Source organism: Daucus carota, chromosome 1 (genome assembly GCF_001625215.2).
Source record: "Daucus carota subsp. sativus chromosome 1, DH1 v3.0, whole genome shotgun sequence".
In the NCBI taxonomy this organism is placed as follows: Eukaryota; Viridiplantae; Streptophyta; class Magnoliopsida; order Apiales; family Apiaceae; genus Daucus; species Daucus carota.
In genome coordinates this window covers 37,521,853-37,546,575 of record NC_030381.2, presented here as the reverse complement: position 1 = coordinate 37,546,575, position 24,723 = coordinate 37,521,853, and the positions used below count along the sequence as shown (strand labels likewise).

Here is a 24,723-nt window from a genome sequence, read left to right as displayed (position 1 = left end):
ATGAAGGGTCACATATGGCGTTGGGTTGCTTAAAACTTAAAAGCTTAAGTTTCTACTCATTAATGGATTATCCTATCTTTTTGTCTTCTCGGGTGTGTGGGTGGGTGGGGGTTGGGGCCTTGGGGGGTTGTTAATGTCCCACTATGCTACTAATGACTGCAATTATAATAAATAGAAAAGCAAGTAAATGCCAAATTATTTTATGTGATTGAGTTTATCTGCTAGGTGCATACTGTTTAAAAATGTAAGCATGAATTCGTTAGGTGAAATTTGCATTAAGTCAAAGTACTGTAGCAATCTACGTTTCTCTTGCAGGGAGACTGTTTTTTCAGTTTCTCTTCATATAACATATTAGGCATATATAGCCTGCAATGCATGCCCTCTCCCATCTTTCTCTTTTTTATCTCTCACAACATGCTGATTTATAAGGCATGCCAAATATTATGAATGTAGCATTGCTACTAAGAAGCAATCATCAATATAACTACATGAGGTCACCTTTGAAGTTGTTGAAAGTTGCAGAAATTATGCACATGAACTTAAATAATATGAAATATATATTCATTATGAATCTATGATGCAAGCTGCTACAGCTGAATGAGTGATGCAGTTCTAAATACTACAATCAATCAAGATAGATCTCTAACTAACCATTATTCCTCAAGATTTTCTAACTAAATATCTTTATGACTCCATCTGTCATTCTCTGATTTAATATCTATGTGTTAACTGTTATTTCCCTGAGTTGCGTCCTTCTGTCTTGCAGTTTCCTTGTAGTTTCACTAACCTCATTCCCTTCTTGATTGAATTGCTTTTGCTTCCGGTCTGTAGCATATACATTATCGGTTGCAAGTACAGAACTATAGCCTGCATTAAGTGTTTTTGTCAATAATTTTTTGAGCAAGATATGCCTGTTTGCTGATATCACATACTGGACAGTTCAGGTAAAGATGTAAGGGGGTGCTTGCACATTATCATTGTCTGCCTTCACTTCTTCCCCGCTAATAATAAAATAAGAAATTTGTACATAATAAAACATACTTAGTTATTACAGCCTTGCCATATCGTTGATAGATTTATAATATGGCATCCAGGCACACTTGAAGCTGCCGCTACGCCATTATACTGATCCAACCGACTGAGAATAGTATATATAGATTGCTAAATATAATAGAAATATTACATATGCAAACCGTGCGGCACCATATGGACAATGCAGTGCCGCCATATTGATATATCCTTGCGGAGCTTCACTAGTGCCACAGCTCACCAGCAACTCACTAACAACCTCAAATAAATGATTAAATACTTAGTGGAATATGATGATGACGGTTGACACAAGCACAGAATAGCATCCTGTAGAGCCTTCTCGTCTGATCTATAGTATAATATGCTGTCCCTGTTTAAGAGAATCTTGTGGAAACAGGATTTCCACTGACAAAAGGTTTGCCGCTATCTTTATCTGTCAGATCTCTGGTTTTGACTTGACTTTATAAGTGTTTTCAACTTGCCATACAGATTTTTTTGGTGCATAGTTCTGCAGCCCCCTGACGAGCGTAGATGTCAAGTGTTGAACAGCTATTGCAGTTACATATTCAGAGATCAAGTGATGGTAGGTCAACTTTCATTGTCCAGTTGACTTTGATGCTCGGCTTTATGATGGCTGAGAATGGTTTGCTTGCTTCAGGTCTTTAAACATAACCAGTTGGCCACAATGAAGCTGCAATAACAATACAATCTCCTCTTCGTTCTGGGAATCAGTTTAAATAACTTTCATTCTTCGTGTGTCATGCTGAAATTCTGAGTAATTTGTGGACAGGCAGACTTCATTCTCATCTTCTAAGATAGCTGAGAAATGGTCTTTTTGCTACAGGTATGAACTTTACGAAGTAACCAATTGGCCAAGATAAAGCCGCAATGGCAATACAAGCACCCCATTGCCCCCAATTCAATTTTTCTGTGTCCGCAAATTTCTTTAGGAACTCTACCATTACAATCTGAAGAATGATTGTTATTGCAATGATCCCTAGAAACAAATGGTTTTTAAGTATACCTGCAAACACATTCTTCTTCTCCAATTTCCTTGCATTGAATTCATTGAAGACTTGGCAAAGGACAAAAGTGTTAAAGATTAGAGTATTCTTGACCGTCTCATTCACATTAAAGATTGACTTACCCTTGAATTGCAAAGTTAGGAGGATTGTTATCTGGTATATTGCTTGTGCTAACAGGTTTCTCCACATGATATTTGTAATGAGGGGTTCAGTTCGACCCACCGGTGGATTATGCATAAGCTCATTTGTAGGCCGCTCTGTAGCAAGTGCTAAAGCACCTAGTGTGTCCATAATGAGGTTGACCCACAATAGTTGGACTGTTGTTAGAGGAACTTCACCAGCTGAAACTGATGCAACGAAGTTGATGACAAGAGCTGCAACATTAACAGTGAGCTGAAATTGGATAAATTTCTGGATATTGTTGTATACACATCGCCCCCATCTCAAAACTGTGGCCACAGAGGCGAAATCATCATCCAGTATAACGATGTCTGAGCTTTCTTTGGCTACCTCCGTGCCTTGAATTCCCATGGAAAGTCCAATATCAGCTTCTTTCAAGGCTGGTGCATCATTTGTTCCATCTCCTGTGACAGCAACCACATGGCCTTTTTGTTTCAAGCACTGTACCATCAGCAGCTTGTCGAATGGAGACGACCTTGCCATGACACGAATATTCTCAACCTTCTCCATTCTTTCTTCAGATGTGTAATTCCGGAACTCGATCCCTTCTACCACTTCCCCACTATTAACTTGTTGGTCAGGTCCAAGTATTCCGCATTCTGTAGCAATAGCCTTTGCTGTGAAAACATTGTCTCCAGTGATCATTTTAATATCAACCCCAGCAGATCTGCATGTTTGAATGGCTTTTTTTGCTCCTGGTCTGCAAGGATCCTTTAGACCAACAATTCCTAGCAAGGTTAGCCCATCTTCTTTTAGCTTTTTGTTGCTTGTCCCTTCGCCTTTATGTTGCATATCTTCTTCCTGCATTTTACTATGAGCAAAAGCAATGCAACGAAGACTGCTTGCTGCCATTCCTTCGATGATCTTCTCGAACTGTGTTCTTTCATATTCACTTATCAAGTTTACCACTCCATTGCTCTGATAATAATGGGAACACATTGCTAGGACCATCTCAGCTGCTCCTTTCCAATGTACATGGATGGTGTTATCAGCTCTCCTTCTGGCCAAAACACCACTTCGTTTCTTCTCCGAGTTAAATGTTTCAATATGAATAATATTAGAGTTTTGCTTCAGTTCTTCCATATTCATTCCCAATTTCAGGACAGCCCAAGAGAGGATCGCCTTTTCAGTTGGACTACCAGAATACTCTGGCATATTTCCTGAGACTGGTTTGTAGACGCTGCCTGTGGTGTTCAAACCAACTCCTTGGTGAAACAACTCAGCAACTTCTGGTGAAATTGCATCAGAATAATCTTCTCCCATGTTTTCTTGTCCAAGCCAAAACTTTGTTACCGTCATTTGGTTCATTGTCAATGTGCCTGTTTTGTCGGTGCAAATAACTGTGGCCGACCCCATGGTTTCACAAGCTGATAGCTTCCTGACCATTGCCTGATCAGCCATCATTCTCTTCATGGAGTATGCTAGGGTGAGCGTTACAGCCAATGGAAGCCCTTCAGGAATTGCAACCACTACTATAGTGACTGCAGTAGATACAATACGTAGTACTGAATTAATTATATCATTTACTTCTGTTTTGCCACCATGGTACTCCTGATTCCCGTCATCGTCTTCTGTATTTCCGGTAAAGTAGCGAGCCAACATAACTGTAAGTACTAGAAAAGCGACTACAAGGCCGACTTTCCCAATTGATGAAGTCAATTTGTCAAGTCGAGCTTGTAATGGTGTCTGTTCATTGGAATCATGGTTTATTGAGCTCATCATTTGGCCCCAAGCAGTATTCGTCCCAACTGATACAACTAGCATTCGAGCATGGCCATCTGCTACTTTTGAACCTGAAATCAGGAACGGGTTTTGCACAAGGTCCACTTCTACATGGTCGCTCTCTCCTGTCATGCTTGACTCGTCCACTTGTAGAGAATGTCCATTCAAGAACACTCCATCTGCAGGTATTTGATCTCCGATTCCCAGGAACACGACATCCCCGACTACGATGTCAAAGATGGATATCTTTTGCCTCCTTCCGCCTCTCATAACATCTAGCATAATATTATCACTTATTTTTGACAATTTTTGGAATTGTCTCTCTTGTCTGAAGTTACTAGCAGCTGATACAGCAATTACTAAAAAGACTGCTACAAATATACTACCTCCCTCATACCAACCTTCCTTCAAACCATCTTCTCTGATGCCAAAGGCTAGAGAGAGAGCAGCACAGACCAGCAAGATGAGAATAGTGGTGTCTTTGAAAGCCTCTACGATATGAAAAAGTAGCCCTTTCGGTGGTGGCTTCTGGTAAGTATTTGGACCGAATGTGTTGCGTCTTTGGATAACATCTTCTTCAGTGCCCTGGATGCCATTGTCAGGATCAGTTTGAAGAGCCCTGGTTAAGCCCTCAACATCCCCTACTCTGCGGAGCTCTTCCAAATTTTTGTTCCTCATCATATCCGTAAGTTTTGTTTTGTCAATGGTGTCAAAGCTAGAACATCCAGGCAGATTTTCTGTTTTATCAGGATGCACACTATCATTCTCTTCTCGGACATTGGGTTCAATGTTGAGAACAGTATACGAAGGGGTGGATATAATTTCTGAAATGGGAGAAAAGTTTGTTTTCTTCGGGACAATATCTCTGGCTACAGAGATCATGCCCCTGGAGAAATAGATGGCTACAAATGCAACTCGCCATCTTTTTTGTGCTTTGGTGAGGGTTTGGGTGCTTATGTTAAGTATAAGAGTGGCATAATCTTTGGGTAAAATGACTGTGCTCACCATATTCTTGATTTCAAGATATTTTTTCTTCAAATTCTGCCTCAGAAAGGTTTGAACTTCTTTTAGCTACACGGAGCATGCTATCATTTATACTAAACAAGTGAGCTCAGTCGGCTGTAAAGGAAATTTCGCGGCAATTTCGCTCCGCTCATATTCAAAACTCTAATACTCTAATAAAGTACTTTCGTACATAATTGTACTTTGTGAAATTTAGTTTTCTATGTTTTGAACGAGTCTTTTGTGCTACTCTTAAGTCTTTGCGCACGATGGAGACTTGCAGAACTATATATACTTTCTCTGTTTCATTCATTTTTTTACCTTTTTTTATATTACTTGACACAAATTAAAATATATATAAAATATGATTTCATAAGTTATTTTTAATTTTTTGTTTAAATATTTAACTATTAAAATTCTATTTAGAAGCAAAAAAGTTTAAAATAATTTGTGACGCTACATTTATATGAGTTTTAAATTGCATGTCAAACCATGTTCTTCAAGGCAAAGAACGTGGATGACAAAGGGATTATGGCCCTGTTTGGGAATTAGCGGATAGTGGTTAGCTGTTAGCGGATCGAATTAGCTGTTTTGACTAGCGGATCTGATTAGCTGTTTCTTATAAAATTGTTTGGTAAATAGCTGATTGATTAGCTTTTTCTGACAAAAAGCAAAACCTCTAATCCAAAAAGCTCCTCAAAGTAGCTTTTTCAAAATTAGCTTTTTGGACCCAAACCTCCATTTCAATCCGCTAACTACCAAACACTAAAATTAGCGGATTCTAGTGGTTAAACCTCTAAACCACCTCAAACCTCTAATTTTTGTCCAAACCTCCAATTCCAAACAAGGCCTGTATTTTCTACTTTGCTGTTTTCCTTTTGAAAATTTTGAGATGCGTTTGAGTTGTGTACATATGAACTTATGAAGAGTAGTTCGTTATAGTTGAAGTTCACTCACGTTAAAAAGCTGGTAAAAATTGAGAATAACTCTATCAACTAAGCTCAAATCTGTGTACATCATATAGTCTATAGTGAACTATTTGGAGCTACATATAACGGATTTGTTACATAATTGAAATAGTGTTTTGTACTTTGGATTTTTAGTGAAGGCTGAATCTGGGGACGGTGATATTTATTTGGTCAAAGAATGTAAGTTGATAAGCAAGTTGATGATGCGATACCAGAAATTAATACTCCATAGTTTTTTGCACGAAACGACCACCGAAATATCTTTCCGTGTGGTATCCGCGTGGATAATTATGTATTTATTTTTTTCCTTATCATACAAAAAAGAAAAAAAAGTAAACATAATAGGAACCGTTTTTTTTCATGCCGACGACGAGAACAAGTTGGTATCAAATTCTCATGGAATTTTAAAACTTGATTGAAAAGTCACCAATTGCTACTCTAATACTCCCTCCGTACCCCTCAATTGTTTACATTGGAGGGGGACACGGAGACCAAGACAATGTATGAAAAATGAGTAAAGTTAGATGAAAAGTGGATAAAGTGGTGGGACCTACCAATATTTAATAGTAGATTTGAGATAGTGGAGGAAAGTAGTGGGTGTAATAGTAGTTTTTATTGTTAAATATGAGATAGTAGAGGAAGATAGTGGGTGTAATGATGGGAAAAACTTGCTATTTATAGTAACGTAAAGAAATGAGAGGGACATCCCAAAATAGTAACTGTAAAGAAATGAGAGGGACGGAGGGAGTACATACTCTAACTTTTGGGTTAGGTATAACGTGGCAATTCAATCAATTTGGGGACGTTGTTGAGGTGTTACTCCTATATTTTACTTTTACAGTTGCGTACAGCTGTGAAATTAACATTGAGGTCTACTTTTTATTAAATTAAATTAAATTAAGCAGGTGTGAAGTTTTAACAGCAATCTGATTGCGAGTGCTCTGATATTAATATGCTGTGCATGCTTTGTTGGATGGCGTCTCATTGAGTTATTGTTTTTAGTCCGGGTCGTGACGGTTGATTATTACAGTAAAAAAAAATTTTGCAACATAAATATATTAATATTGATTTTTATATGTGCATGTAGCGGGTTCATAAGTCGATTTCCGCTGTAAAAAATCTCGTATAAATTTTTGCCAGACAATTAGGAACCAGTATCTTTTGTTTTTACTGTAGTTTTGTTTGCTAGAGATATTTATGCAAAAGTTTTCTAATTGGCAGTGAATTCTTAGTTACTCTCACTATGTCCCAATCAATTCTATATGGTTTTCTTTTTTAAATGTGCTATCATTTCAATATATTTTTAAAGTAATTTTTTTTTACAATATAAAACACTATTACACCCACTACATTTTTCCACTATCTTCATTCGATAATAATAAAAACACTATTACACCTATTACTTTCTTCCACTATCTCAAATCTATTAGTAAAAATTAATGAGTCTCACCATTATACCCGTTTTTCATCTAATATTACTCATTTCTTACATTTTTTTTTGGTCTCCGTGTCCAATTCCAATGTACATTATTCATTGGGACGGAAAGAGTAGATATAGCAAAGGGACCTGGCTAAAGTGGGATAGTGGGTTGCCTACACAAGCAAAATCGATGGGGGACTGAACTTTAACGTGACAAGATTTTCCGGGTATATTACAATTGACAACCATCTCTCATCTGATGTGTACAGCACATGGGTTCGCTGTCTTTGCATCCTTTTGTGTCATAACTGGGGGTGTTTACGGCACGGTGTGCCGTGTGGTTGGGTTTTTATCCATCTCCGCGAATCAATTCACCCAGATGGTTCGGTAAAATTTGCAAATCATAATAGTACTGCTTAATATAAAATCGTGAGTCACATAAACATGCGGTACATTTGTATATTTTAAAAATACAACACACGCATGTATATATGTTTATTGTAAAATCTGCAATAATTTGCTTACAAAATTTACACAATTATCAAGATATTTAATGAAATAATGATATTCTATAAAATGATATATCGTATAATGTTTTTCACACAAACATCTATGTATAATTTTTAATTATATATATTAAAAATAATTATAATAATAAAGTTACGTATTTTTTTTTTTGCTAAATAATATTTACATATTTACATGTTTAGAACTATGAAAACTATCAAAAGAAATATAAAATATATTATAAGTAAGATAATAATGAAGATGAAAAGATATCATTAATAATAAATTAATTTTGATAAAAGCAATAATGACTTATTCCAGATTCTTTCTGAACTCGACATCAAATTAATTTAAGATATACACCGATTTATAAATTTTACTTGTTCAAAAGAATAAAGAAATATTGTGAGCTCAATATTAACAGTTGGAAAATGAGTTCACAGCATCACTTATATATTTCGACCTTGAATAATATCAGACTCAATAAAAGATTGTGGATTTTTGATTTATCTTATAGATACATTATTTTATATATACATAAGTAGTGTTGTAAAGATTCTGATTAATTTTTATAATTTATTAATTTGACGATTACACTAAATATCTAATTTATCAAGATGCCCAATTTATTAAAAAGTTCTTAAATTGATAAGCGATAAGCCAAATAATCAGCTCTATCTCTCCATTTATACAATCATATTATCATACACATATTGATACTTATACAACATGCATTCCGGTCCCCGGTTGGTCGGTGAAAAAATAGGTCGAGTATTCTAATTTGGGTTCTTGTTCCGGGCAATATAGTCTTGTTAAATGTTTTTTACTACTCCCTCCGTCCCCTTTTACATGTCCATTATGCATTTCGAGGAGTCAAATTGACCAATTTTTGACTAAATATTACAAATTATCTACTCATTATTTTTAAAATCTGAAAGTTGCGTATTAAAATACACTAAATGTACTTTCTATTGATATAATTTTTATTATTTTTCTCAATTATCTGATACATGTAAAGTTCAGTCAAAATAAAGTCAATTTGACTGGTCAAAAGTCAAAGTGGACATGTAAAAAGGGACGGAGGGAGTAGTAGTAAACTACTGTAACAAACTCGTTTCCTACTTTTCAACTGCATTGGTTGACCGTTGGCCGGACAGTTGCATACGTACAATAAAACTGCCGGCTCGTATCTTTCCTCTAGTCCGAGTGGTTCCCCACGAACCTTGTCTACATTGTACTTGTCGGCGCGTTACGAATTGTCTCACAATCTTTAAATGGCGAGTGGCACAAAACTTAACTCATCTCAATTTACAAGAAGCCGGCCTGGCCGGACTGACTTGCATCTAATTTATACAGGGTCTACCTTCTTTTATTTTATTTTTCTTTAAAAAATGGTAAATTTATATTTTGCGGGAAGTTTGCTTAGGGGTAATAGACTTGGTTAGGACTCGGGAGCAGTATATAAAGGTAAACAAAAAATAAGTCTTCTTATGGGTGTTTGTATTAGAAAATTTGTTACTTTCCTTAACTTTTTTAATTTTAAATTCATCCAATATTTTCTTAGTCCATTTTCCACTCTAACTAAGTATTTCTTTTTTTTTTTTACTTGTCTCTTTTTATTGGGGATTTTTTGTAACCTTTTCTCATTGGTAGATGGTCGGTTATTTAGGGGCCGTTTGGATGAGTTTAAGATAAGTGATTTTTGTTTAAAATAAAAAAATTAAAGGGGAAACAAGAAGCAAGTTAAGATTTATAAGTGATTAAAATGTTTAGGAAAGAAGTAGAAGCCGTGAAACAAAAGTTAGGAATCCTAATTTTTAATAAGTGCTTCTCGATTTATCACACAAATGGTACCATTGCTTCTAACTTATAAATCTAGAAACCAGGTTTTTAGGTAGTAAACAAACACCCTTTTAATAATAATATTGGTCTGGGTTCAAAAAACTGATTTTCTTCTCTCGCGGAAAGATGAGCTCCTGGTTCCATTTTTCAAGAGAGTGTGGTGTCTGCCTATCTTATGGAGTGTCATTGAATGGGAGCGGTGAATTTTGTAGAATAATGTTGGAGAGTTAATATACCGGATTAATTATAATGACGGGATATTGACTATATTAATTGATTATATTTTTAAAAAAATTAATATTTTAAATTATTTTAATTAATAAAATATATTATTTTAATATGATTATCGATAACGTGACATTTATTATAAATCTGTTATCGTTTGACAAATATAACTATTTAAGGGACTTGGCTAAAATATAGATAAGAAAAGTGTACAGTTGTGGCGTGAGATTTTGAGAAGATTATCTATATTTTTTTTTATTTTTGACATGTCAATTATTTATTAACTAAAAACTCGGTTGTAGTTGTTCTAAGATTGTTGTGTCGCTGATTACTTGGCGGAATTTTTTTTCAAGATAGTGCGGAGTCCTTAGTAATTTTTTTATAATTATTAGACAAATATTTATTTATTAATATCAATTATTAAATACTTTATTTATTTATAAAAATTTGAAATAATAATACATTATTTTTAAAATAAAACCAAGTATTATGGACAGTATCATGAGAACTAACACCTTACATATTCAATAAATTTTATATAAATTAATTAATTCATATCATTTTAACCAATCATTTTAATCTGAAGATGCTTTAACTGAGTATGTTAGAGCATCTCCAACGGCGTTGGCTATAATCGTTAGCTAAATTGGACCTGTAAAGCATCTCCAACGGCGTTGGCTATAATCGTTGGCTAAATTGGACCTGTAAAGCATTATGTAAAATTTGCTGAACCTGTAAGACATTTTGCTTCAATGGTACTGGCTATATTGGTTGGCTATAATTTAAAAATAGTATGTTATTAATATTTTAAATTGTTAAAATAGAATATATCAGTTCAATATGGTAATAAATGATGTACAATCTTCCTACAGATTTTCTTACAAGTCCTGTAGAGGTTCGACAAATTTAGCCATCCATAGGATGTCGGCTAAATTTATAGACAACAGGTGAGCATGGTTGGAGTTGAGTTTTTGGAGCTGTTGGCTAAATTTTTTTATTTTAAGTAAGCCAACTCACCTTTTAGCCAAGGGCTTTAGATGGTTGGAGATGCTCTTAGACTCTATTTGTATTTAAGTCAGTGAGAAAATGGTGGGGGTGGTGGGGGGACAAGATAACAAGATCATCAGAGGGGGCAAAGTTTCGTGATTGTGGAATGGAAAATGATGAACTTGAATCCCATGACATGGTTACTCTTCACAGGGACGGAGTGTAACAACCGCAAAATTTCAAGTACGTAATAAAATTAATTATTTGATTTTATGCGATTAAGTTAATTATTTAAATAATTGTGAATTTATTATATTGGCACGTAAAATATTTAAGGCCAGTGCTGAGTTTGGATTATATTGGCTAGCATATTGAATCCAGTAACGTACCATTAAATTTTAAGTATCAGGTACGTGGACCAGTTGATAGACGTATAATTGTATGTCACGTCCCGGAGATAATTGTTACGCGTTAGTTAGAATAAATATTTCGTGATAATTAATTAATAAATTACGAAATATGTAGGAAAATATTAGAATGATTATTTAGATAATTATTTTTATAATCTTGAATAATATTTAAATAAGTTTAATAGGTAGCGTTAAATGAGTCGGGACTGAAGTATTCAGTAAATAAATAAAACAAATAAAGCCGTTGCGGGACGTTAAGTAGCGAGCAAATAATTAAATGCAAGATAAAAAAAAAAAAAAAATAAAAAAATATGAAATGAAACCAACAAACAAAAGAGGCGGTACTTAGCACCTCGAATCTTGGACCCAAACTTGGTGCCCAAACATTTTAAGTAGTGCCCAAGTAATATAAAGATTAGCTTTTAATTTAAATTATTAAATATTGTTAATTGTCATTAAGGAGGTGTATAAATTGAAGTGTAAGATGAAAGCAACAGTTTGGTTTTCTATACTGAAAAATAAGAAAGCAAACGCAGAGTTATTAAAGAAAGGGCAAAAGGAAATTTGGAAGGAGTTAATACCTAAAGTCAAGGTGATTATCTTTACCTTCCTTCTGTATACATACGCTTGTGGTGGTTTTTTATCTTTTTATGGCCTCACTTTGGTTAAGGTAAAGTTTGAAACTGATGGAATTCATATATGTAATTTAATTTAGGGTTATGTTATATAAATTAACATCATAGTAATTGGGGATTTGTATTCGAGAAGGAGTAAATTGAATTGTTGGGTTGAGTGCTGGTTGGGGTTGTGGCAGAGAGTTGCCGGGAAAGGGTGATGCTGGAGTCGGCAAGATCCACCGCCACCGTCGCAGCAGAGAGAGAGAGAGAGAGAGAGAGAGAGAGAGAGAGAGAGAGAGAGAGAGGAGGGGGAGGGAGAGAGATAGCTGGTTGGTGGTGGCTGCAGGCCGCCGGGGATTTCCTCCGGCCAAGCAACAGTGGTGGCGAGAGGGGTAATGAGGGAGGAAGAGGTGAGTGAGAGAGATGATGTTGGGGGCAATTTGGACATCTCACCAGCTAGGATTTATTTAAAATAACTTTAAAAATAAGAAATTTGGGAATTATTTAATGATAAGATTTGGAATAATAACAAAATTGGGATTGTCAAATATAAAGAAGGAGTAAAAATATTAGATTCGTGATAGTGTAAGAACTGTTGTACATAAAATAAGATTTGTTAAAATAAAGATTGTGAGCCGGTAATAATTTGAGAATTTAGAGAATATATTATAATTAGTGTTGCAAATTATTAAATTTTGTGGATTTAAGAATTAATTTAATTTATAATGATCGAATAATAATTTGGGTGAGATTGAGTTTATTTGATAATAAATAAATTAGTGAATAATCAATAGTAAAAAGATAAGAGAACGTTATTAATGATCACGGATAGATAATTATTTGAATAATGAAAGAGAATTGTTTATTATCCGATTTTGATGTATTTTATTGGTCAAAAGTTGTACAAAAATATAAAAGTGAGAAGTTATGGATATAATGTTTCGTCAAGAAATTTATAAAGGAAATTAGTAATAAAAGAGATTCATAATATTATAGGAGATTGAATTTAATCATATAAATCATTATCTCTTTTGGTGAGATTTCTAAATCATTATTTTGTGTTGTATCAAATAGTTATATGATATCTGAAAAGGCGGAGCCACTTAGACGTATTAAATTTTGGGAAATAATTTTCAAGCGCTAAGGATGACAGGCAAGTTCACTATCCCTCTCTTGACATGAAGTTTTTCGTGCCTATTCGATAATTGTGTTAAAAGTGTTGATTATGAATATATTACATTTCGTATTATTGTAAATCGATTAAATATCTCCGTTTCATTTTGAAGGCTTCAAAGATATTGTTCACACATTACTTTTTATAATCTGAGCCTTTCCATTATTCGGGAATGAGCTGATCCTATAACAATAATATTCTGAATCTTCGAAATTCGAAATGAATACATTACAGCGATGATCTCACCACAATTAACTTACTCTCTTTTTGGAGATCATCTTATTCTTTGGGAATTTAATTCTTTTAATTGTCCTTCACTTCTTCCTTCGGGTAATCTTTGTTGAAAGGGTGCATTGCTCGCACTTCTTTGGTAATAGTGATGATTAGGAAGTGTTTGTTTGGGAGAATTTCCTTGTATTCGGTGGAATCTGTTCAAGCTGGTCAACACGAATTTATTAAATTCGTGGTAGAGTTGAGAATGTACTATCTGGTAAGGCAGATAGTTTAGGGTTACAAATGTTAACCCTTATGCTAGCAAATGAGAGTGGTAGGTGTGTCTTGTGCGGTTACGATCAGACTGCAAAGATCACACAGGAGAACGGTATTCACGAAATGGTGCTGATCGAGCCATGTAGTGTTACCGAAAGGTGGAAGACCAGCGTTTTCTTTACTTAATCTTATGTTGTCATTTGACGGTAGCTGCTTTGTTGCTTTGACTTGAATTGTTTTCTATGCCTTACGTGCATATTCTGTTGATTGTTGTTTTGTTCTATGTGGACTTGCTGAGCAATTTGATTGCTCATTTTTGCATCTATTTTATTCCTTTTTGAGCAGTAAATAGTGAGTATGGCACAATCCAAGAGAACCGCCCGGAAATGGGTTTTTGGCAAAGGCAGGGAAAAGGCGCGACACCCAAGCTGAAACTGCTAGACGACGCCGCTTGGTAGTATGAGCTATAGTTATTATAATGGTCTGAAATCAGACTTCCCTTTATGTAATAAAGTTAGACTCGGTAGTAATGTTGTAAGACGATCGACCTTGGACTTGTGGGGCAAGAGTTGGATTGTGTAATATTAATATGTAATGCAAGTGTTGTTTTGAGCCATATGTTTAGTGGCGGACCAGATCCGCAGGATGTGGATCTGGGGGCGTCACAGATTTGGTATCAGAGCTGTAGTTATATCCTTAGGATTCGAGAAACCCTGGGAATATAACTAGTGAGAATGACACGAAGATTAAGATAGGTATCCTAGAAGAACCTATCTCCATATGTTAGAGAACATATGCCCAAATAAATTTTTAGCAAAGGGTTAGTAGACCCTATAAATATAAACGTTTATAGTTACGTGCAATCGTAGTAGTAACTATTAGTAATGGTGTTTGTTGTATTATATAGATGTCAGGTTACGACTGATTCTGATCCATTGATGGAGATTGATATGATAGATATCGAGTATGAGAATTCTTCTATACAGATATTAGAGTCATTGGCACCTGAGATCATTAACTTAGTATCCGAGGAGATCAAGGAGAGAGAATCTTTTGAGTTCACTAAGAGTGCTTGGATGAATATCTTTCTATCCTTACCTGAGCTGACTTATGTTCCTACTTTGACCACTTCCTTTTCGATTAACACTTCTACTGTTCCTCCACCTATTTTTTGAGAGTGAGGACCCTTCCATTTTAGGTTTGCTTCAACATTTTGAGCCTACACCTCTTTCTTGTAGTCCTATTACCACACATACTTCTGATTGTTGTCATTTTGGGACTGCTGTGTCATCTCTGATTGAAGATGCTCCTATACCACCTTTCAGTAGTCACACCCATGTTTATATCACACTTAAACCTCGAGTTCGAGTTACACCTCTAGTTACTACCATGTCAGAGACTTGTGTACCATTTACTTTCATATCCACTATTTCAGTTTCCGCACCTCATACCACTCTTTGTCAGATTAGTGGATCTTTTCTATACACCAGTTTCTGTACCATCAGGTGGCGACAATGTGCCACTTTCTTTGGTCCATCAATACCAGCTGTTGAGAGAGTCTGCTTATGACTCTAGATTTGGGATTCCAGGATTTTACGATCCTATGTTTGTTCTGCGGGTTCAGGATTTCTGACCCGTGTGTTTAGTATGGAGATTGTGTATAAGATTTCTATTTCTATATTAGAGGGACTTCGTACTGAAATCGGTGAGATACCCTCCACCAGCTCATGATATGTAAATGTTAAACTTGTTACAATGCTGATAAAATAGAGCCTTTTCTGAGTTTTAGCGTAGGGTCTCAAAGATATTTGGTTGATAGATTTTATTGTTTGACTTTTGAGAGATAACACATGTAGTCTGTGTGTATCTCAATTATAGTATATGATGTATCTGGAGAATACGAGGACACTGTATAGTATTGAAATAGAGAATCGTGCACTTCCTTTTATTTAGATGCAAATGCTATAGTTTTGATCAGTAGATCATTTTGGCAGCAGAGATGTGTATAGGTGATCTACTGTATAGTGATGTCTAGATTAGATTTTATGTAGTATGATGATGACAGAGCAGATATACCTTCTATATCATGACTTGTACCCTAAAAGCTTCGGATATTATGACCACTTTGGGAAGGATAATCAATATTTGTGTCAAAATATTGTTTCTTTTTGTCTATACCTTTCATATGCTTCTTGCACTTGTCAACTACTTTTGACATGTTTCATTCCTGTCAACCTATCTTGCATCTGCTACATCAATAATCCAATGTGAAATTTTAATTTGTGTATTTATTCAACTTTTTATAAAGTTTTTTTTTATATATAGAGGTTTTCAAAAAGAGAAATGTTCAAGTTTCTAAAGTTTTAGAGTTTTCAAAAGAAAAGGCTCAACCTTTAAAGTTTCTAAAAGTTTAAAAAAAAAAAATGCAACTTTGGTGCAACTTGTATTTTCAACCAAAATGTGGAACCTGTTTTCAAAAGTTATACACTGTGTATTTTACAAAATTGCACCTTGTTGTACCTTTGGATAACCTTTATATTTTTACAATGATGAGACCTATTAAACTGATTCGTCTACTCTTATATGTTGAGATGGATTCAAACTTAATGACAATCTTGTTGATGAATCAATACCAGATGCTCCACCTGGATTCCAACCCAGAACCAATCCTGTTCAATTACTTGTTCATCTTCTTCAACAGCATACCCAGAATTTTCAAAACAATCACGAAAGAAGTTCTTCGAGTCAACTTACTAGCTAGTCCTACCTTTTCATTCAAACCTTTCAAATTTTGCTATCCCTAGAGTTTAAAGGGACTATAGATCCCGTTGAGGCAAAGATATGGCTAAGAGAAATAGAGAAGACTTTTGAAATAAGTTGGTGTAGAGGAGGATAAGAAAAGTTATCTTTGATGTTTATATGCTTAATGAAGAGACTAATTATTGGTGGGAAGCTAAGCAAGTTCTAGAAGAGTCTAGTGTGATATCATTGACTAGGTTTACAAAATTATTCCTAAAGAAGTATGTTCCTAAACACCTAGAGAATCATATAGAACTCAAATTTCTAGAGCTTAAGCGAGAGAGTATGATAGTAGCTGATCATGAAGCTAAGTTTATCGAACTTTCAAAATTTATTCCACATCGAGTAAATACGGACGAAAAGAAAGCTAAACGTTTACAGCCGGGCTTAAAGCCCTGGATTCAGATTAGGGTTACTGTTCTCAAGATTGCTAACTATGCGACGTAAGTGTACAAAGCTTGTATAGTTGAGGCAAGCAATGAGTTGTTTAACAGAGAGATTGTTGATAGGAAATGGAAACCCCTGCAACACAAACAAAATATAGAAAAAAAAAACGTTGGACTCATGGTGTGAAGAAACCTTTTGTTAAATAAGAGATGCCGCGAGCAGAGAATATAGGTGAAATAGAAGGAAATCAAAGGTTTAGAACTTCGCAAACCGCGAACGCGTTACAAGGGAGATCACCGTTGCCTGAGTAGAAGATCTGTAGAATACGCTATTTATGAATAATATTACGTTTCACACTATTTCAGCTCAAGTTGACATCAAATCTCATTTTGAAAACTTAGAAGTTTATTCTGTATCTTGAGTCCTTCCTTTGTTCGGAAGCGACTACTCCTAATAATCAATATTTCTTTGATGTTACAAAATCTTTTGTGATTCATGATTTAATACTCGAGAATTGGAATATATATACACCACAATGATGATCTCAATCTAATAATTCTAAGAGATCGTCTCATATTTGTTCCTATTTCTGATTTTATCCACTGAAAATCCTTGAATTGTGATTAAAAGGATGCATTGCTCGCATTCCTTGGAAGAATTGTGTTGAGAAATAATTATGGTTGGTCAATGTTATCCAAATTGTGAAATAACGATTCAAAAGCAAATCTTTGAAATAAATCTTCCTTGATATTTCTTCAATCTGATTGGGATGAACAACCCTAATTATAGGGGACACAAGGTATACCTATCTGTGTGATAGGAGTTGGATGGGACGCCATCACTTGTGTGTGTTGTAATTACAAGAAGGTTAACAACCTTTAGTAGTGTCTTAATATGGACACGCAACACTTAGTTCATTTGATCGTATTGGGCTCCCAATCATCCTTTTATTTCAAATTAAAGCTACTATGAAAACTCATTGATCAGTGATACCATTGTGAAAGACTTCTATTTGTCTAAGAGAGTTTTAAAAATTCTGATTTCTTTTAAAGTCTTCTCGAAATGCTCAGATATCAAATTGTTTGATTTTGTTCTTTCAAAAAAAAAAAAAAACGATTTTTTTTTCTAAAGTGTTTTAAGAAGGTGTTGTATGGAGATGTCAAATTCAGACCCCGGTATGAGGGTTGTTACATCGATTATCGAGATTTAATAAGATGACCCTTGCCTAGGGTTGATGATTTGTTTTATCTACTGAGGAAATCATCTTACTTTTTTAGATAAACTTGAGATCTGGATACCATCAATTAAAGAATCAGGTCTGAGAATATACCTAAGACGGCCATTAGGACCTGATATGGATATTATGAGTTCTTAGTGATGCTTTTTGGATTGACTAATTCACCTAAAACATTTATGGATGTTATGAATAGAGTATTCAAGAAATAATTGTATAAGTTCTTTACTAATTATCAATGATATTTTATAAGATGAAGGAAGAGCATGTTGAGCATCTTACTTGGAGATTTTGAGAAAAGAATAGTTATATGTAAAATTTTCGAGATGTGAAATTTTTATAGCGTAAGTACAGTTTTTAAGGGCATATAGTTTCTAAGAAAAGAATATTGGTAGACTCGCGAAGATTGAGGCAATATCAAATTGGGAAAGACTAAGAACCCCAACCAAAGTAAGAAGTTTTCTTGGTTTAGCAAGATATTATAAAAGATTTTTGAAAGATTCTTCTAAGATTGAGACTCCTTTGACTAAGTTGACTAGAAACGAAGGAGAAGTTTGAGTGGATCTCTAAGTGCGAGGAAAGTTTTTCAAGAATTAAATAAGCGACTTACAATGGCCCATGTATTAACCTTACCTCATGATACAGGAAATTTTGTGGGTTTATAGCAGTACATCTCATAAAGGACTAAGATGTGTTCTTATGCGAACATGAAAAAGAAAATGAACAGATAGCATATGCAACTTAGTGATTACGAGCTGAGATACCCTACCCATAACCTAGAGTTAGCTGCTATAGTGTTTTTTTTAAAAAGATTTGACGACATTACTTGTATGGTGAGAAGTGTGAGATATTTACAAAATACAAAAGTTTAAAGTACTTGTTTACTCAGAAAGAATTGAATATGAGACAGGGAAGATGGTTAGAATTGATAAAGGATTACGATTGTACAAATAACTATAACCAGGGAAGGCAAATGTAGTTGCTGACGCGTCAAGTAGAAAGGAAAGAATTAATGTGATGTCTTTATTAAAGAAATTGATTAAGAAGATGGAAAAACAAGGATTGGAGGTTATGGATTCAGAGTATAAGGAGAGTAGGATTTCTGAGTTATAAGTGCAACCAGAGATACTAGAAAGAATCAAACGAAGTTAAGAGTTGATAATTAAAGAAAGACATTCTGAATTGACAGGTGATGAGTATTTAAGTGAAAGATAAGAAAGGAATTAGGAGATTTTTCAAAAGAATTTGGGTTCCCAACCTGTTCGGTCTTAAAAGAGATATTTGGAGTAAAGCTCACGAATTGAGATATTTTATACATCCAGGAAATACCAAAAATGTCCCAAAATTTGAAGAAGAATTATTGGTAGACTAATATATACATTAAAAAAAAAAAGAGATGGCTGATTGGGTACGTAAATGTTTGACTTGTCAGAAAGTTAAAGCAGAACACCAACGATCTAGTGGATTGTTGTAAACATTAGAAATCCCAGAAGGGAAATGAGACCACATCACCATGGATTTTATATAGGATTTCCTAGGACTCGAGTCAATCATGACGCTATTTGGGAAATTATAGATAGATTGACGAAATCTGCACATTTTCTTCCTGTTAGTGTGAGATATACCTTGGAGAGATCAGTAAAGATGTATATAAACGAAGTTGTGTCTAAGCATAGAGTGCCAGTGTTAATTGTTTTAGATAGAGATGAAATAACTACATCTAGATTTGGGCAAGCATTTCAGGAATGTTTTGGAACAAAGCTTAACCTGAATACTGTATATCACTCTTAGACTGATGGACATAGTAAATGTTTTGCGAACTAAACTTAACCTGAACACTGTATATCACCCTTAGATTGATGGACAGAGTGAAAGGACGGTTCAAACTATAGAAAATATGTTAAGAGCTCGTTCTTTGGATTATTATTATTATTTTTTTTTTTTTTTAAAGTTAGGATGATCACTTACCTTTAGTATAGTTTGCTTATAATAATAGTTATCTTTCTAGTATAGGAATGACACCTGACGAAACATTATATGATAGAAAGTATAGATCATCACTTTGCTGGGATGACGCTGGAGAGGAAAAGATTCTAGGGACAAAACTAGTTCAACACACTAATCAATCAATTAAAAGACATGAAAGAAATTAGTTGCAGCTCAAGATAGACAAAAGGAATTGCAGATTTAGAAAGGAAAGAGAAAGCCCTTGAGGTAGGAAAAAAAAAAAAAAATGCTTCTGAAAGTATCACCCTAGGATGGGAGCCATTAGATTCGGGAAGAAAAGTAAGTTGAAACCAAGATATATAGGACCATTTGAGATTTTAAGGAAAAGTGGTAAGTGTTTCTTATCATTTGGCTTTACCCCTAAACTTTCAACATATTCATGATGTCTTTTATGTGTCCTTACTAAAAGCTCACAAGACTGACAACAGTCATGTTTTGAACTACGAAACAATGAATATCCAATATGGTTTAAAATATGAAGACAAACTAGTAAAGATTGTAGATTCAAAATTTCAAGAGTTGAGGAACAAGAAAGTCAAATTAGTTATAAGGTAATCTGGCAAAACCAAGATGTGGAAGAAGCTATATGAGAACTAGAAGAAGCCATGATAAAAGCTACCCAGAGTTATTCAACACCAATCATGATTCCGAGGACGTAATCCTTTAAGGAGGGAAGAATGTAACAACCGCAAAATTTCAAGTACGTAATAAAATTAATTATTTGATTTTATGCGATTAAGTTAATTATTTAAATAATTGTGAATTTATTATATTGGCACGTAAAATATTTAAGGCCAGTGCTGAGTTTGGATTATATTGGCTAGCATATTGAATCCAGTAACGTACCATTAAATTTTAAGTATCAGGTACGTGGACCAGTTGATAGACGTATAATTGTATGTCACGTCCCGGAGATAATTGTTACGCGTTAGTTAGAATAAATATTTCGTGATAATTAATTAATAAATTACGAAATATGTAGGAAAATATTAGAATGATTATTTAGATAATTATTTTTATAATCTTGAATAATATTTAAATAAGTTTAATAGGTAGCGTTAAATGAGTCGGGACTGAAGTATTCAGTAAATAAATAAAACAAATAAAGCCGTTGCGGGACGTTAAGTAGCGAGCAAATAATTAAATGCAAGATAAAAAAAAAAAAAATAAAAAAATATGAAATGAAACCAACAAACAAAAGAGGCGGTACTTAGCACCTCGAATCTTGGACCCAAACTTGGTGCCCAAACATTTTAAGTAGTGCCCAAGTAATATAAAGATTAGCTTTTAATTTAAATTATTAAATATTGTTAATTGTCATTAAGGAGGTGTATAAATTGAAGTGTAAGATGAAAGCAACAGTTTGGTTTTCTATACTGAAAAATAAGAAAGCAAACGCAGAGTTATTAAAGAAAGGGCAAAAGGAAATTTGGAAGGAGTTAATACCTAAAGTCAAGGTGATTATCTTTACCTTCCTTCTGTATACATACGCTTGTGGTGGTTTTTTATCTTTTTATGGCCTCACTTTGGTTAAGGTAAAGTTTGAAACTGATGGAATTCATATATGTAATTTAATTTAGGGTTATGTTATATAAATTAACATCATAGTAATTGGGGATTTGTATTCGAGAAGGAGTAAATTGAATTGTTGGGTTGAGTGCTGGTTGGGGTTGTGGCAGAGAGTTGCCGGGAAAGGGTGATGCTGGAGTCGGCAAGATCCACCGCCACCGTCGCAGCAGAGAGAGAGAGAGAGAGAGAGAGAGAGAGAGAGAGAGAGAGAGGAGGGGGAGGGAGAGAGATAGCTGGTTGGTGGTGGCTGCAGGCCGCCGGGGATTTCCTCCGGCCAAGCAACAGTGGTGGCGAGAGGGGTAATGAGGGAGGAAGAGGTGAGTGAGAGAGATGATGTTGGGGGCAATTTGGACATCTCACCAGCTAGGATTTATTTAAAATAACTTTAAAAATAAGAAATTTGGGAATTATTTAATGATAAGATTTGGAATAAATAACAAAATTGGGATTGTCAAATATAAAGAAGGAGTAAAAATATTAGATTCGTGATAGTGTAAGAACTGTTGTACATAAAATAAGATTTGTTAAAATAAAGATTGTGAGCCGGTAATAATTTGAGAATTTAGAGAATATATTATAATTAGTGTTGCAAATTATTAAATTTTGTGGATTTAAGAATTAATTTAATTTATAATGATCGAATAATAATTTGGGTGAGATTGAGTTTATTTGATAATAAATAAATTAGTGAATAATCAATAGTAAAAAGATAAGAGAACGTTATTAATGATCACGGATAGATAATTATTTGAATAATGAAAGAGAATTGTTTATTATCCGATTTTGATGTATTTTATTGGTCAAAAGTTGTACAAAAATATAAAAGTGAGAAGTTATGGATATAATGTTTCGTCAAGAAATTTATAAAGGAAATTAGTAATAAAAGAGATTCATAATATTATAGGAGATTGAATTTAATCATATAAATCATTATCTCTTTTGGTGAGATTTCTAAATCATTATTTTGTGTTGTATCAAATAGTTATATGATATCTGAAAAGGCGGAGCCACTTAGACGTATTAAATTTTGGGAAATAATTTTCAAGCTAAGGATGACAGGCAAGTTCACTATCCCTCTCTTGACATGAAGTTTTTCGTGCCTATTCGATAATTGTGTTAAAAGTGTTGATTATGAATATATTACATTTCGTATTATTGTAAATCGATTAAATATCTCCGTTTCATTTTGAAGGCTTCAAAGATATTGTTCACACATTACTTTTTATAATCTGAGCCTTTCCATTATTCGGGAATGAGCTGATCCTATAACAATAATATTCTGAATCTTCGAAATTCGAAATGAATACATTACAGCGATGATCTCACCACAATTAACTTACTCTCTTTTTGGAGATCATCTTATTCTTTGGGAATTTAATTCTTTTAATTGTCCTTCACTTCTTCCTTCGGGTAATCTTTGTTGAAAGGGTGCATTGCTCGCACTTCTTTGGTAATAGTGATGATTAGGAAGTGTTTGTTTGGGAGAATTTCCTTGTATTCGGTGGAATCTGTTCAAGCTGGTCAACACGAATTTATTAAATTCGTGGTAGAGTTGAGAATGTACTATCTGGTAAGGCAGATAGTTTAGGGTTACAAATGTTAACCCTTATGCTAGCAAATGAGAGTGGTAGGTGTGTCTTGTGCGGTTACGATCAGACTGCAAAGATCACACAGGAGAACGGTATTCACGAAATGGTGCTGATCGAGCCATGTAGTGTTACCGAAAGGTGGAAGACCAGCGTTTTCTTTACTTAATCTTATGTTGTCATTTGACGGTAGCTGCTTTGTTGCTTTGACTTGAATTGTTTTCTATGCCTTACGTGCATATTCTGTTGATTGTTGTTTTGTTCTATGTGGACTTGCTGAGCAATTTGATTGCTCATTTTTGCATCTATTTTATTCCTTTTTGAGCAGTAAATAGTGAGTATGGCACAATCCAAGAGAACCGCCCGGAAATGGGTTTTTGGCAAAGGCAGGGAAAAGGCGCGACACCCAAGCTGAAACTGCTAGACGACGCCGCTTGGTAGTATGAGCTATAGTTATTATAATGGTCTGAAATCAGACTTCCCTTTATGTAATAAAGTTAGACTCGGTAGTAATGTTGTAAGACGATCGACCTTGGACTTGTGGGGCAAGAGTTGGATTGTGTAATATTAATATGTAATGCAAGTGTTGTTTTGAGCCATATGTTTAGTGGCGGACCAGATCCGCAGGATGTGGATCTGGGGGCGTCACACGGAGTTATGTCGAGGCAGTGGGGGTACTTGTCACTTGTCCAGTAGGATTTACGGTATATTATTTTGTATGAGAAAAGTTTGATGAATTCATGTCTCGCTGCCAGATTCGATTCCTGCTGCTGCTAGTGCCAATTTTTGTTTGAACAATAAAGCTCTGCGCAAAAAATTTTCCTCCCCCCAGTAAACACTAGCTAGGATATGTTGATGCTGGCAAACTGCATGTTGTCGCTATTGTTTAATTGTTGTTGAGTTCGTTATGAGTTTACACTACTCAAAAAGTTGTAATCGAACATCCCAGTCTTCGAGTTAATAATGTTACTCGTAGTCTTTTGATATTGATAAGTATCCCTTTAAACTACGGGAACCAATAGACCCGGACAAGGAGAACGGGACTCTGAAGTATGGTCCCCGGCATCACAGCTACCCGTTGTCACACATGCGGGTTTCAGGAGGTCACGCCATGACGTCACCAACCTGGGCTGACGACAAAGAATATTCAAGGAGTATAAATAGAGGAAGAGAAAGAGAAGTCAGGTATGCTCAAAACACTATCATCATTTTCCTCTCAAAGACTCTTGACTGATTATCACGCCGGAGGTGCAAATCGGCCACCACCACCGGTTTTGCATTGTTTTGCAGGACCTTACACCATTAAACAGCATCACCTCTCCTGGAAGGCTAGAGACAACACCGAGCAGTGGACGACGACAAATAATGCCTTATCATTTGGCGCGCCAGGAAGGGGGTGGATTTTGAGGAAGTTCCTCCCCTGACCTTTTCCCTGAGTTAGAAATCGCCGGAAGAAAACCACATCGAAAAACCCAACAGTTTCAGTTTTGAAGCTTTTGTCGAAACATTATAGTAGGTCGAGGCATCGAAGACGGTGACGAACA

The 24,723-nt window shown here is 34.9% G+C and overlaps 1 protein-coding gene and 1 long non-coding RNA gene across 2 annotated transcripts; one reads left to right on the top strand and one right to left on the bottom strand.

Moving 5' to 3' along the window:
• Nucleotides 1-539: 539 nt before the first annotated feature.
• Nucleotides 540-5,228, bottom strand: LOC108203676 (calcium-transporting ATPase 12, plasma membrane-type). The gene has a single exon (XM_017372702.2). It carries the CDS (start codon nt 4,962-4,964, stop codon nt 1,833-1,835), a length of 3,132 nt encoding a protein of 1,043 aa, XP_017228191.1. The 5' UTR covers nt 4,965-5,228; the 3' UTR covers nt 540-1,832.
• Nucleotides 5,229-17,979: 12,751 nt separating this feature from the next.
• On the top strand, nt 17,980-23,778 carry LOC135148204 (uncharacterized). The gene is made up of 3 exons (XR_010286110.1): nt 17,980-21,481; nt 22,576-22,652; nt 23,508-23,778. It is a non-coding gene; the product is annotated as an uncharacterized LOC135148204 (long non-coding RNA).
• The last annotated feature ends 945 nt before the right edge of the window (nt 23,779-24,723 follow it).